Here is a 13,919-nt window from a genome sequence, read left to right on the forward strand (position 1 = left end):
CAAGTATTTTACAGTGAGCACTTTCAATTAAAAACGCAAGATTAAAATGATTGAAATGAGATACGCTTCTCCCAAAGGGATATTTATTCCACATCATTGTACATCGATATCCCATCGGATCAAAACAAGTTATTTTGCAATTTGCGATCTTCACGCTTGCGTTGTGTTCTGCTCAATGACGATTGCGCAAGCTTTTGAGGGGTTTTTTTCCCCCCAAAAGCGAGCTTTTGTTGTCCCAAACAATCGCACTTCGATCTGGACTGCAGGCTCGGTGTTAAGAAAAGAGAAATGATTGAAACACATTTGAGTTGAAGTTGTGAAGTTCATTCCAAGCTGAGGACAAGCGGGCCTGGGTGTCAGGAGAACATCTTGTATACATTTGTAATTTTCTTTTTTTTATTGATATATTCGTGGAAGCTGATGCCAGCTGTTCAGCGTTACAGGTTTCTGTCGCGGCTTCGCCGTCAAAGCATGCATTACCTCCGTACAGACTTTTGAAACACAAGGCCATTCGCCGTTTGGGGATGCTTGGCAAGTTGAATTGCAAAATAAATAAATAAATAGATAAATAAATAAATAACTATCTGATTGCCGTGGAACGACTCACGCCGAGTGTTCGTAATACATAATATTGCAGCCACGTGTCATCATGTAAATAAATATCCTGTACATATTCGTGTGTTCTATAATACAGGCTACACAACTGTATGATACATAACAGTGTGCATGATGTCAATATCCATCATAATGTCAAGACACAGTAACACATATTCATGACGGCGATCTAGAAAACGTGTAGAATGTCATCCGTCGGAGTGAACCTCATCGGCGTGAACAGAATGTCATCAAAAGTGCTCATAGAAGACAAATATTTCCGTTCACTACATACTGAACGTGTGTGGAAATGCCACTGGTGATACACACACACACACATCAAGAAATATACTTTGATTAGGATGATTGGGATTATTGTTGAGATTCCGAAACTAAGCGTGTGCATGTGTGTGAATGAAAAATCATTTTGCGCCTGTGCTTGACGCGGAGAACCGACCCCACCAAGCCGCCGGCCGCCACCACGACCTATTCCTGGTGGGCTCGCTTCCTGTTCCTGTTGTCAATCAGCAGCCCGCGCTGTCTGTTCTCACACTGTGGAAATGAGTTTGACTTCGGAAGTACTACACACACACAGACACACGCACACAGGAAAACAGAAAGAGTAAAATGTCGATCAGGATTTGTGCAGCACCTTTCCAAGTGATGGAAGTCAAATTCAAAATTGTTCATTGAGCTTTGATCGTGAGTACATTCTCATTTCTTGAAATTTATATTTATAATTAATTGAATCTTGACAATTTTTTTACGATCATCAAAGGAATGATTTGATGAACTAACAATGAATAAAAGGACTTTTATGTCACGTAAATTGATCGTTGAGCCAGACTAAAGAAAGTGCAGGTCTTGGATGATCAAAACAGCAAAGTTAAAGTGCTCGCTTCACATGAAGAAGAAGAAAAAAACAGTTGCTCACCCGCTGATGAAACGGGGAGCCGGATCGTACTCGTCCGCCGCTGCCTGCCCACACAAACACAGGGAAGGAAAGAGATGTGAGGAAAACGCAATCCATCAATCAATCCACGAGAACGGGGGTTTCAGACTGCAGTGACGAGATTCACCACATGAGGGCAGCAAATAAACGTAAGCAACCACTGACGCGGAAAATTTGGTGACCTTTTGGACTTCTCCTGGGAGAGTGGCTCGCATAATCTCACAAATGCCTGCCTCCCTTGCTAAATGACCTCATCGGAAGGCAAACGTCGAGGCCCAGACAAACAGAATGCTCATTGTAAGTACGCGTGCGTGCGGATCAGTTTCTTGCATCAAGAGGGCTCGCTGGGGTTGACCCGAAATCCTCAAAGTAATTCCCCACGCAGGTGTTGAAGTGTTACGAAGCGCTGAGCTGTGGGCGCCAAGTGATGCAAGAGCATAGTTGCATAGGCGCCGCTGTCAGCCGCTGACGTGTGTCACTGAGCTCTCCTACGCACCTGGGTGCATTTGAGGCCCCCAGCCCCTCCCCTATCCTCATGCCTTTATGTAACTCTGCAGAGGGGCAAACTTTTTTCTTTTTTTTTTTTGCCAAGACTCATCTGACTTGTCTTTGCGATCGCAGCTAATTTCATGTCTGCGACGTCATTGCCATGTGTGACGTTTTGCTATCCTGGCATCATGTGGTACCTGCGAAAAACCTGGCATGGTGACGCTATAGGGGCGTGGCTGTCTTGCCAGCGGGTGGATGTGGTAGTCGGCAAAGGTGACAGCGGCAGCGGTAGAGGTGGCATCTCTGTCCAGAAGGTTTCCGGTGCTGCTGCTCCTCCAAGAATGGAGGCTGCACACAAACGAGCACATGCGACACATGACGTTTCACATGAGTGATGTCACATGACCTCCAAAACATGTGACACCAAATATATGAAACACAACACTCAAACGATGTCAAATGACACAAAACACCCGTATGATTTGTCCCATGGCATGAAAAATAATTTACGTCGCATAGTTGCAGACGCTTATCGCTCCATAAAATCCCAAAATGTTTAAGCGATCGCTCTAATAATGGCAGACGGCAAAAAAAAAAAAAAAAAAAAAGTCCAAATTGCAACCAAAACATGCACGGCTGGGCTGACTTACCTGTGAACAGGAAGTCGTCCGTCGGTGTCCGGGTCGTCCTCCGAAATGACGCGCGTGTACGAGAAGGGGAACCAGCCTCGCCTGCGGAGCACAAGAGGTCAGCGTCAGGTCGTCGGCGCGGGCGCCGAAGCGCCGGCGGGCGGGCGGGCACACTCACATGCGCGTCTTCTCGTTCTCGCCGTAGTGCCAGCCGTCGCGGGCCTCGGGCACCAGCAGCGTGACGGCGTCGCCTTGCTGGAAGCTGAGCAACGTGCCGTTGTCACCGGCCGCGTGCGAGAAGAGGGCCCGCACCCGCGCCGTCCGCCCGCCGCGCTGCTTCTTCTCCAGGCCCGCCGCCATCGAGCTGGAACGCGGCAGCGTGCGAGGCTCCGCTGGCGGCAGAAAGCAAACGCACGTCACACGTTGCGCCGCGACTTCTTTTAACTCGTTAATAAGTGCCAGCAATTTGCAGATGTGTATCCCGACTTACTCAGCGAGGTTTTGCTCTTGGCGGGCGCCGCTTTTCGCGCGGGCAGCGTGTTGGAGTACGACGTCTTGCCTTGGGGCACCGCTGCCGCTTTGGACTCGGGCCACTGCTGGTAGTGTTCGGCGCCGCCTTCCATCAGCCTCTGCGGCCGCACGTGACAAATACCGTCAACTTTCCTGGTCGCAAATTTACAATCCCAACAAAATCTTTTGGGGCGTGCACTCGCCGGTCACTTGATGAGGGATGTTCACTGACTAACAAAGGACTAGTTAGTGCGCGAGTGTCCCTAATCAAGTGTGCATTTGAAGGGAGGGAAATTGTCACCTGCGGGCCGCCAGCGCTTCGCAACGCCGCCAGCTGCGGAGGTCCGGCCAGGGTTTTGGCGCCGGCCTCTGGCATGGTGCCGCTCATCTGCTGGGACGACAAAACATTTGGTTGAAAGGTCCAAGAGACACACACAAAGATGGAGGATTTCCCGTCAAGCTGGTCACCATGACAACGCAGTCTCCCCCAGATCAGGAAACACTCGAGTGTTACATCATGACTTTGTGTACTTCCCGTCTCCATCGCGCTGTCTCCCGCCCACGCGTGCGCTCGCAGACCCAAAGTGGGTCAGCATGCTTGGCAAGCGGAATTCAAGTCTTGTGACGTGCCTCCGCTTTTTAACAACCGGATGCCACGAGAGCGGACCGGTCGCCGCTCAGTCAAAGGATGGGGGACCATTCACTCTCACGCTGGCACTGAGTGAGTTAGTCATTTGCAAGCCTAAGAGAGGCCCTCATTTAGGACCTGACCACTGGCTTGAAACCCAAACTTTTTTTTTTTTGAAACCTTAATTGGACAGCCTGACCCAAACTTCAGGTCCTCATTTGAACACCTTGCCTGGCACCGAAATGACAACTGGAAACCGGTTATGGGCTAACGTGGAGCAGAGGCGTAGATGTGGATTAAAAAAAAAAAAATTCCCGTCTCCTGACGGACAGCCTTACACAACAGGAAGTGTGTCACGTAACAGCGAGTGGCGCTCGAGCGCGAGACGGCGCCACTCATGGCCCACGCTCACACCGTTTTATGTAAGGCACCGCCGCGATCACCGACGCATCCGGTTTGCAACATTCTGGGCCTCATTTGCATATGCATTAGCATATTGAAATTTGCATAGATCCTAGGTAGGGGGGGGGGGGGTGACGAAACCCGATTTGAAAGCGGGAACTCAGTTCTGATTTGACAAATGGAATCATTACATTTTCGATGCGTGGCATCCACGCATCGAGATACATTTTGGATCTTCTTTTTCCATGTTATGTGCCGTGAAGCGGCAACCGGTCGCAACTGACCTGCAGGTCCTTGTCGCCATACTTGGCGGGGGTCTTTCCGCTCTGACTTTTGCGTCGCAGCTTTTTCAGTTCGGTCTGGCACTTTTCCAAACTCTCCCCTTTGCTCCTGTGCTCCGTCTGGTACTTCTTGAGCGCCGCCTAGATGGGCAGGGTGGGGGTGGTGGTCAAGTAGCCGGCACAAATGGAGCGCAAAGCGGCGAGTGTCGGCGCCAAATGTCTTACGTTGAGGTAGCGAGCGTCCATCTGCACTTTCTTCTCCAGTTCGGTCAGCAGCTCGTTGTGGAACGACTTCAACTGGGGGGGGAAAGAAACGTGCTGTCACAAGAACTCAAAGTGCCTTTTAAAGGCCACTTGTGCATTTTTGTGCTATTTCGTCACCGGTTGGGTTGATTTGTTTGTGTTCGTGCGCTCACCATCTCCTCCAGCTGGATCTGAATGCGGCGGTGCACTTCGGCCATCTGGAACAGGACCTCCCCTGCGGATGACACAAAGGCCGTCACGCGACGTTTCGGCCGGCGACGGCATGCGGGAGGCCGCGGAGGAAGACGGCGAGAGGGGAGGACGAGGGAGGAGGAGGGACGATATGAGAAGAGAAGATGAAGATGTGGAAGAGGAGGAAGGGGAAGCGAGACAAAGAGGAAAACCAGGAGGAGGAGGAAGAGGCGCGGGACAAATGCATCATGGTGACAAAGAATCCACAGTGACATGAAACACAAAGTGGGCCGTGACACGTGCGTTACCTACATGCTGTTTCTTCTGAATATGCGGCGCGTTGCAAAAACACACAAAAACAAGTTTTTAGAAAACGAATCCGCCCCCCATTCCCCCGCCCTACTTTCTAATCCACAGCTGGTAGGAAAGAAACGTCAGGATGACACCGACGAGACACTCGAGTCAAACTCGCACGCGCGACTCCAAAGACTCGTTTGATGGCGCTCACATTGCCACGAACTGGACGACTTCCACTTCTCATCCACACGACTCCAATACTCTCAGCGCCACTATTGAAACACTCTCACACACATGGCAGACATTTTTTTTCCCCCACTCACACACACGACTGAAACACAGTCAGGCAGATTTTGACACAAACTCGAGTGAAACAGTCATAAAGAGCAGCAAATGTGGAATGACGAGCAGCAGCCCTATTCTTATTCTTATTCTTGCCACCCAAACGCTCGAATCCCTCGAATCTTTGATTAGCGGATGTTTTCCGGGCCCTGATACGGCCAACGAGGGCAAGCGGAACTGCAAGACCATATTTGGTCGGCCTGTTGGAAGACACACGCAGCCGTCCGTCTTCTTCCCTCCTCCTCCAGAGGAGCTCCGCTCGTCTATTTTTAGCAGGCGACGTGTTCGCCCGGCTGCAGAGCGAGCGGGGGCGAAGGCAGACGGGCCGCCGACGACGACGACGACGACGAGGAGGCGGGAATGAGTGGGACGGACGCCATTCACAATCACTCATTCGGGATCGCGCATGACAGCAAAAGTGAATGGTGCACGCACGCATCCCTCACGTGATGTGATCGCTTCCCCCATTCAAAAGATTCCAAATGGCATCCCCAAAAATGATCCAAAAAAAAAAACAATGTGAATTTTGTACTGCATCAAAACGTCAACTCCTAAATTGATTGTCAAGAATTCAAAGGTCCCCAATTTAACCCAGCAATTGAATTGATGGTAGTGTTCTTTCTGGTGTGCCCGCTTTGGCCACCGAGGGGCGCTACACTCGAACTGACAAAAATAATCAAACGGCTAATCCACTTCTAAGACAACCTTTAGTTGCAACTACGCAGCAACCCCCAGAGTGAGAATTAGCCACCCTAGGCGGGGGATAAAGAACATACGCCCGGCGGTGTTGTGAGATTAGGTGTTCCTGAGGGGGGGTCCTCTGAAGTCCAAACGCTATCCTGAAACCCAAAGCCTGGTTTGAAGGCCTGAGCGTGTCTGGAAACCCTGCTCCAGCCAGCGCAAGGACTCACCGAGCTCCTTGGCGCCTTGGCTGTCGCTGGCCACCTCGCCCATCTGCACCAGAGCGTGGAAGTAACCCTTTGCCGCGGACGTGACACCTGCAGACACGTAATATGGGAAAAGGCCACATCCGTCATCTCCAGCTGCATGTCCACGTACGAGTTCGCGACGACGAGGACCACTGAGTGCACAGGTCGAACTGCATCTTCCTGGCAATGTTCTTCTAGTCTAACAGGGTACCAAGAACGCTTGTTGATTTTTTTCTTCTTCTTATCTACGAAAAAAAAAAAGCCTTCAAGATGGACGTGCAGCTGGAAATGCCGGATGTTGACCAAATGCTCAAACGGCTTTCGGCAGGCGGAAGCGTGCCGGCGTCAGGAAGTTTGCGGCTGGCCAAGCAAGCGGCAAAAGCGGCAAGCAGAACTGGGCACAAACATTTCAAAAGCTCCTTTCAAAGTTCCCAAAAGTGTAGCCGATCAAAACATGACAAGCTGTCAATCAAAACGGGAGGCGATGGACGGGCAGCTCGGAGGAGTGCGAGGCGACCGGATTTAGAAAAGAAGATTAACGTCACAGACACACGAAAAAGACGAAAATGCGGCAAAGCTCCGACGGAAAAAGGTGAGTCTCCTCACTCGTGTTTTGACCGTAAGCACGCTTGCAGTAAAAAAAAAAAATCCCTGTTTACATAAACTGTTGGAGTGTCAGGTGCCTGAACTTGTCTGACTTCCAACATGTTGGTAGTTCGCTCCCGTATAATCGATGTGACAAGGCGGGAGTCACCCCTAATCTTTGTCTTCCACTCAAAAGCTGTGCTGATCTCAAATCCAAAGTGACGCAAAGGCGCCATCTCCTGGTGATCGTCAATGATTGCAGTGGTTTACGAACCTGGATTTGAGTCCCTCTTCCACACCAGTGAATGCCTTCATTGTGAAAGCTCAATTGATGTGACGATTGGAAAATAAATAAACAACAGAAACCGTCGTTCCGTTTCTTTTGAGGGGGGGGGGGGGGGTTGCGAACGCGACTCCACCCATGCCCTCGACGCTAACGACTCACTCGAGTCGTCAGTCGACTTCAAATGGGAAATATGTTGCTTGTCACTGTCCCCGCCTTCAGTTGCGATGGCTGCCGGCGTGGTGATGTGCCCAAAAGTGTGCGCCGTCGCCCGCGATGGCTGCGCGACCTGCGCAGCGTCTTGTCCTCCATTTGACGCTTTCCTGCTCCCGTTTCCCAATTCTCAAAAGGACGTCTGTCCCACTTGCCGGCGTGTGCGCGCTTCTTCGTCCTCAGTGCGCGCACGCATCCGGTACTGTACACGCACACGTACGCCGTCCACACACACACCCAAACTCATAAACAAGCCCACACTTTCCACAGGATGGTTTTAGTCTTAACCTGCACACTTCAAATCAAGTTAAAAAAAATGCTTCGTCTGTGGCGATCGTTTTACGCTGACGACAGAACACACGCGCACCCACTTTAAAGGAAGCCGACGAAGTGATGCTGCATGACATGAAAAGAGCCCGATGGAGTGGCGAGGAACACAAACGCATCCAAGACGAAGAGACAGACAAGGGAGACAGACAGAAAGTTCAGACAAAGAGACGGCGAACGGCGTGAGGCGATAGGTGAGCGGAACTCACTGGTCAGCGCCTTCTCGTAGCTCTTCCCCATGGCCACGAAGTTCCTCAGGCACGGGTTGAACTGCTCCATGATGGACTGTGGCGAGAACACGCGCGTCGTCGTTAGTTGTCGAGTGAGTGCGATTCGCACCGAAATCTCGTCTTACTGGGCCATGCACGCACACGCCTGCGCACACGCACAGTGGGAGGAGTTGCGCGAGTGGCCGACCTTGACCAAGCACCCGCTGCACTTGCTAATGATTTTTCCGCGGGTGGTTGCTTGAGGTCCAGTTGAGCGCAGTGTGTCATCGTTGGTCATGTGACTTGCCAAACAGCTGATAGCGACACGTGCTCGTTCCAGTGCCACAAGCACACCCTTTGAGTTACGCCTTCATCCGGTGACCGTGTTTGTATCTCAAATCAACTCCCCTGGTTGAAATGAACTGATATGTCAGCAATCGGTTCCATGGATGGTGCGACACTGGGGTGAGGGGTAAGTACAGCCCCGTCACAAATCTTTGTAGCTCCAGTAAAGCCCCTCCAGAATTTTACTATCTTCCAAAATATATTGGTAAATTATTTTCTCAGCCCCGCTGTGTTGTAAAGCACCCCTTTTACTAGTTCCTGTCCCAGCTGTTTTAAGTTTTAGTACTAGGTGTAGTTCAAGGTCCCTCCTGAATGTCTGGTTGTGGGTCTTAGCAAAACCGCAATCATTCTGGTGACACGCAAGGAGAACACAAAACGGATATGTGCGTGAATCTTTTGTTACACAAGGATGTGGGAGGGTGGGGCTTGTGGGGGGGGGCTGTCATGCGTGTGTGTGTGTGTGCCCACATGTGTGTGTACGTGCGTGTGTGTGTGATATGAGTCAGCGCTTACATAAAGAGCAGCAGTTGGCTTTATGTTGGGCTTGAAATTGCTGCACAGTCAAGTGGCGCTACCGCATACCGGTGGGGGTGCAGATGGGGCTCTGGGAGGGTTTCAATGGGGGTGGGGGGGTAGCCTAATGCAGAATGATGGTTTGGACAATTGGTTTTCATCTTACCAATGCTAAGTCGACACTACAGTGTACTCAGCAGTGTGTGTGCGTGCGTGTGTGTGTGTGTATATGTGTTCGAGGGGGGCTGCGGCATGCTGGGATTCCAAGTGGCACTGTGAGGGAGCGCAGATGGTGTTTGTTTGTCTTTCTGTCACAACAACAACGACACAACCTCCGCCAATGCACGCAACTCCCTCCACACACCCATCATCATCAGCAGCAGCAGCACCAGCAGCATCATCATCACGACTCAGTGGGTGAGCCTCCACACGTCGCACACGCATAGGCACAGACACACATAGACACACACACACACACACACACACACACACCCATCCAGAGACATAAGCAAAGCACCAAACAGCAGACTGGAGCATTTTTCACATGAACATGGAGCCTCCTCACACGTTTTGCACACACGGTGAGTCACACAAGCGCACAGCTTGAGGCATGGAAAAATGTGGACGTTTGCATCTTTGAAGGCACACTGAGGTCTCACTCTGATAGCAAGATGAACGGGAAAAGGTCACAGGGCTTTGGCCTCATGCGTGACTGGACCAGGTCTCCATGATGCTCCGGCCACCCGCCAGTAAAACATCCACTCGGACCCAAGTACTTCTAAACTATGCCATGTGTCAAAATAGCCAGAGGTGTTTTTTACTGACTCCAAAGGGGAAGCATTTACCTCCATGAATGAATAATAAAACCCGGTTGGAAATGTGGCATCCTGCGGGAGGCGGCAAGAAAGCCAGCTGAGATGTTTGTGCTGCCATGTTGACCTTCAACTCCCAACGGTGAGGCGCTCACCTGAGCCACCAACATCTCTTTCATCACAAGGACACATTAGGACAAGGGTTCGACTGACCCCGGAACTGATGCCAATTTTAAAACAGCTGCCATTGTGCAATTTATTCATCAGTCAGATCCCATAGCAATTGTGAATGATGTTTTTCGTAACAAATTGAAGTCATGGAAACTACAAACCAAACAATTGTTGTAAATATTTAACTGTCGTCATGCTAAGAAGGGATTTTGTGGTGGTGTTGGTGGGGGGTTGTAATGTTTGTAAAAAAAAAATAATAATGATGATCATCCATTTTTCTGGAGATTTTCTAGCCCAAGGAAATTTTGCAGGAGACTTGACTTGAGTGTGACACCTGCATACTAATTAGCTCGCACTGTAATTTAACATCATTCCAACAAAAGGAAGATTTTAGCTATTGCAATTCCCTGGCATGTGGGCAAGGAGAGCCATAGCAGCACATCAATACAAAATGACAACACTGGCAAAGAGCTCACACATATTATCGATAGATTTGGTTAGGAGAGAGAAAGAGAGAGCATGAGATAGACATAGAAACAGAATGATACTGTAAAATATGCCACTCAGAATAATACAGACAGTACACTAAAATAAAGCGTGCTAAAGTGAAAAAAAAAAGATAATTATGAAACGCGCTCGCGTGTGTGTGTGTGTGTGTGTGCGTGCGTGTGCGTCTTACCTTGTAGACGTTCTCGGTGATCCGATGGACCTCGTCGGTTCTGGACATGTTGGCGGCGTGAATCGGCGCGGACGTGTGCCGAGAATTCAGCTGGTGTCTCGGTATGCTGTTTTATAGGAAAGTCCCACCGACAGCACACCGGCGAACCCACGCTTGCGCGCGTGCCCCCCCTTGCAGAGGCGGACGGCGCCGCCTTCGCGGACCCTGGGAGAGGGGGACGCTGATGACGTCAAAGCCGGCGCCGAGCCACTCCACCAGCTCCAATCCAACAACGTTGACGTTCCCAACGCCGCTTCGGATTTTGAGTCGCAGGAAGCCCGGCGGGGAAGTCGCTCGTCTTCATTTTTTTTTTTTTTTGCTTTTACGCAGTCGCTCGCCGCGCCCACTGTACTGCGTCACCGCACCCCTCGATCTCGACACAAATTCTTCACACTTTTAACACAACACTTGAATACTTCTAACATGATGGAGCTTCCTCACATCTTTTGTCCGGCACAGACACACAAACCCGGGCACGCAGACAAACATTCTGACGCCAGAGACCAATAACTCAAACAAAGGCCGGCAAAAAGTCGCCAAAGACGAACAGGGTTGTAGGTCACCTGAAGGACGTGGAGGCGCGTACGCTCACGCACCTCCACATCCACGCGCGTGATTCATGCGCATTGGCCGTCCGTTCCTACGCGCGCATAGCGTGGATCCATTCAGTCGCTCAGAGCATCACCCCCTCCACCCTCCACCAAAAACAAAAAAAAAGCCCCGAGTCGGTATCTCGATGTTCTGCACGGATGGCATCGTGGCCTTGAGTGGCAGTTGGCGTTTTTTTGCTATGTAAAGCTGCAGCTCAAGGGTGTCTGAAATAACACGACATTGATTTTTAAATCAAGCTGATCGTCAACCGAAAAAAGTTTTCGCCACAGCCGCAACTGTGATTGGTCAGCCAGCTCCAGTGTTGACGCTCTGAAATACAGTAATCACACGGGACAAGACCGATTCTCGGGGTTTTGGAAACTCACAGATATCGCGAGAATTCATCTTGCAGGCTAGGTTAATAAAATTAATGCCAGAAAATGAAAACGTGCTGTCCCCTGGTGGTCAAAGCAAACAGCAGTAGCAGAATACTGTACAAGCATTTTTATTGTGAAAAGAATACACGCCAAGGAGCTTCTCACACAGGTTGAACTTTTTTTTTTTTAATGTTTCCATTTATGTCCATCATCCAGCCCCCTTTTATTTTGAAATTGGCACCACATCTCATTAAAAAGGTTTTGAAGTTAAAAAATCAAATAAAATCTACATAGTACGTGTGTGCCTTTGAGCAGTTTAGCAGTTCTGAATGGCAGCGCACGACGGGCCTTTTCGGAAAAACCTCATTGCGCTCGGGGCTCAAGGTTGTGGAGAAATTGAAGGTAATTAGAAGGTCGTTGGAAGGTCATTTTCTCCATCTTCACGCAGCTAACATTTCTGCCTTCTTCCGCGGACGTTCTGTCGCTAAAGGAGAGACGACTAAGTCAGGTGCCATGTTAGTTAAAAGTGAATTAGAGCTACATGCGGGGCAACAATAACAAACCTGCTTTCTCCTCACCAGCCTCGGGAGTGTCCGGGAGTTGGTCCGACGGGACGTCAGGAAGCAGCACGTCTCCCTGCGGGAGGTCACAGAAAAAGGTTATCATCATCATCATAAAAAGCCGATGATGAGGATGAAGCACCTGAGTGATGGCCTCCAGCTCGGCCAGTATGGCGTCTTCATCCTCTTGGGACAACGAGCCCGCCAACATCTCGTCAATTTGCTGAACAGAGAAGATATCAATCGCCCGGTTATTTGGTAGGTTGAGTGAAAAATGAAAATGAATGTGAGAAACACGAGGGGACGTGCGATGGCGCAAAAGCTTCAAGTTGTGTTGAGCGCGTGCGGCGCCCACTCACCCTTTGGTACTCGACGGCGTCCTGCGTCTCGTCCAAGATGCGCTCAACTTCTTCGATGGACATCACCTTGGGAGGGGGAGGAAAATGTTCCAAGCTCAAAGGGGCATTCTTTCAAACCGACAGACCTTGACTTTTTTTATGGACCTTGACTTTGAAATTAACAAGTGAATGGAATGTTCCTGAATAGCCAATGACACCATCATCAATTACAATGACGTCATTCTGGTGCCGGCCATCACCCACCTCGTGCATTTTCTTCAGACATTCGTTTCCCACTCGGAGGCCGTCGAGGACCTTCTTTTCAATCTGGGCGAACTCCAGGTCCTGAACCTGAACATCGGCAAGACAGACGGGCGATGAGGCCAAGCGAGCGACATGTCGGGCGTCAGAGCTGTCGGGGGCTGGCCCACCATGCGCTCCAGGTTGCTGATCTGGTTGTCCGTCTTGTCCAGCAGTTGGTCCTGATAGCGCTTCTTCTTAAGCAGGAGCAGCGCTTTGCTGAACAGCACAAAGGAAGAACGTTTGAACGCTGCTGCGCTGCAAAATTGCCATTTTGGATACTCGCAACTTGTGGCGCAATTAATCAAATGCAAAATGACATGGTTAAAAAAATAAATAAAGGACCTTGAAAAACGAATCACACATTCAATCGCTATATTAGGGGGGGGGGAAGCAAAATTGCAATTACATTGTTTCAAAATGTTTGTGATGCTTCGGACGCTGCAACGGCCATTGACAGTTGGCCAATGTTGTTAAGTGTGTTTTTCCTCCAACTTACTCTTTCTTGCCATCTTTCAGCAGCTGCTTGGCTAAAAGTCTCTCCTTCTCCAGTTGCACGCCGATCTTCTTCTGGTACTGCCTCAGTTTATCTCGTTGCTGTTTCAGTTGCTGCAAAGGCGCAAAAAGTTGTTGAGTGTGATTGAAACAGTTTAGCTTAGAGAGGCATTTTGGGGATCCACCACCGCCAAAAGGTTGCTTGTTATCCTAAATGGCACAACATTTTTAGCTGTTTCCAATGCTCATTTCATGAATTGGATAAACTGGAAATGTATTTCTATTATGCCGTATTAAAAGCGTCGTTTGGAACAGCAATGGACTTTACCAAAACGGCCCTGTCTTGTTCAGTCACTCGACTCTGCTTCTTTTTGGCAAACAGATTCCCCATCGTGACAAAGCATCACAGCCACAAGACGCGGCCACCAAAATCAACGTGCAGCAACTTGACACGAGGTTGTTTGTTGTTACACCGGCTCCACAAAAATCTAATTAGCTACAAGGTAGCGATTGCTGCCTAGCTCGCAAGGCTAGCCCGGATTAGCGGGCCACACCCACCCGGAAGTCGGACGGAAGCCGCGCGGGGACAAAACA

The 13,919-nt window shown here is 50.0% G+C and overlaps 2 protein-coding genes and 1 long non-coding RNA gene across 9 annotated transcripts; 1 reads left to right on the forward strand and 2 right to left on the reverse strand.

The window, feature by feature from the left end:
• Window positions 1-61: 61 nt before the first annotated feature.
• Window positions 62-10,964, reverse strand: baiap2b (BAR/IMD domain containing adaptor protein 2b). 7 transcript variants are annotated; one of them, XM_086138728.1, is made up of 15 exons: window positions 10,626-10,679; window positions 8,106-8,181; window positions 7,519-7,965; window positions 6,471-6,557; window positions 5,233-5,244; window positions 4,902-4,963; window positions 4,711-4,782; window positions 4,489-4,626; window positions 3,476-3,565; window positions 3,155-3,293; window positions 2,843-3,056; window positions 2,686-2,766; window positions 2,233-2,383; window positions 1,529-1,572; window positions 62-1,175 (listed from the first exon to the last, which is right to left on the reverse strand). In XM_086138728.1, the coding sequence occupies exons 4-15, from the start codon at window positions 6,511-6,513 to the stop codon at window positions 1,142-1,144; spliced, it is 1,080 nt and encodes a 359-aa protein (XP_085994854.1). In that variant the 5' UTR covers window positions 6,514-6,557; window positions 7,519-7,965; window positions 8,106-8,181; window positions 10,626-10,679; the 3' UTR covers window positions 62-1,141. The 7 variants fall into 7 exon arrangements, with proteins under 7 accessions (XP_085994854.1, XP_085994851.1, XP_085994855.1 ...); XM_086138725.1 differs by lacking the exon at window positions 7,519-7,965 and having other exon boundaries at window positions 10,626-10,964; XM_086138729.1 differs by lacking the exon at window positions 7,519-7,965 and having other exon boundaries at window positions 3,476-3,562; window positions 10,626-10,714.
• Window positions 6,378-7,432, forward strand: LOC147190046 (uncharacterized). The gene is made up of 3 exons (XR_015104117.1): window positions 6,378-6,652; window positions 6,751-7,080; window positions 7,270-7,432. It is a non-coding gene; the product is annotated as an uncharacterized LOC147190046 (long non-coding RNA).
• Window positions 10,965-11,744: 780 nt separating the features above from the next.
• Window positions 11,745-13,889, reverse strand: chmp6b (charged multivesicular body protein 6b). Its single transcript, XM_086138730.1, has 8 exons — window positions 13,654-13,889; window positions 13,330-13,439; window positions 12,962-13,049; window positions 12,795-12,881; window positions 12,552-12,617; window positions 12,335-12,415; window positions 12,196-12,268; window positions 11,745-12,116 (listed from the first exon to the last, which is right to left on the reverse strand). Exons 1-8 carry the CDS (start codon window positions 13,714-13,716, stop codon window positions 12,073-12,075), a joined length of 612 nt encoding a protein of 203 aa, XP_085994856.1. The 5' UTR covers window positions 13,717-13,889; the 3' UTR covers window positions 11,745-12,072.
• Between the last annotated feature and the right edge of the window lie 30 nt (window positions 13,890-13,919).

Source organism: Hippocampus guttulatus, chromosome 19 (assembly GCF_054856545.1).
Source record: "Hippocampus guttulatus isolate MCC_2025c chromosome 19, RoL_Hgut_1.0, whole genome shotgun sequence".
NCBI lineage: Eukaryota > Metazoa > Chordata > Actinopteri > Syngnathiformes > Syngnathidae > Hippocampus > Hippocampus guttulatus.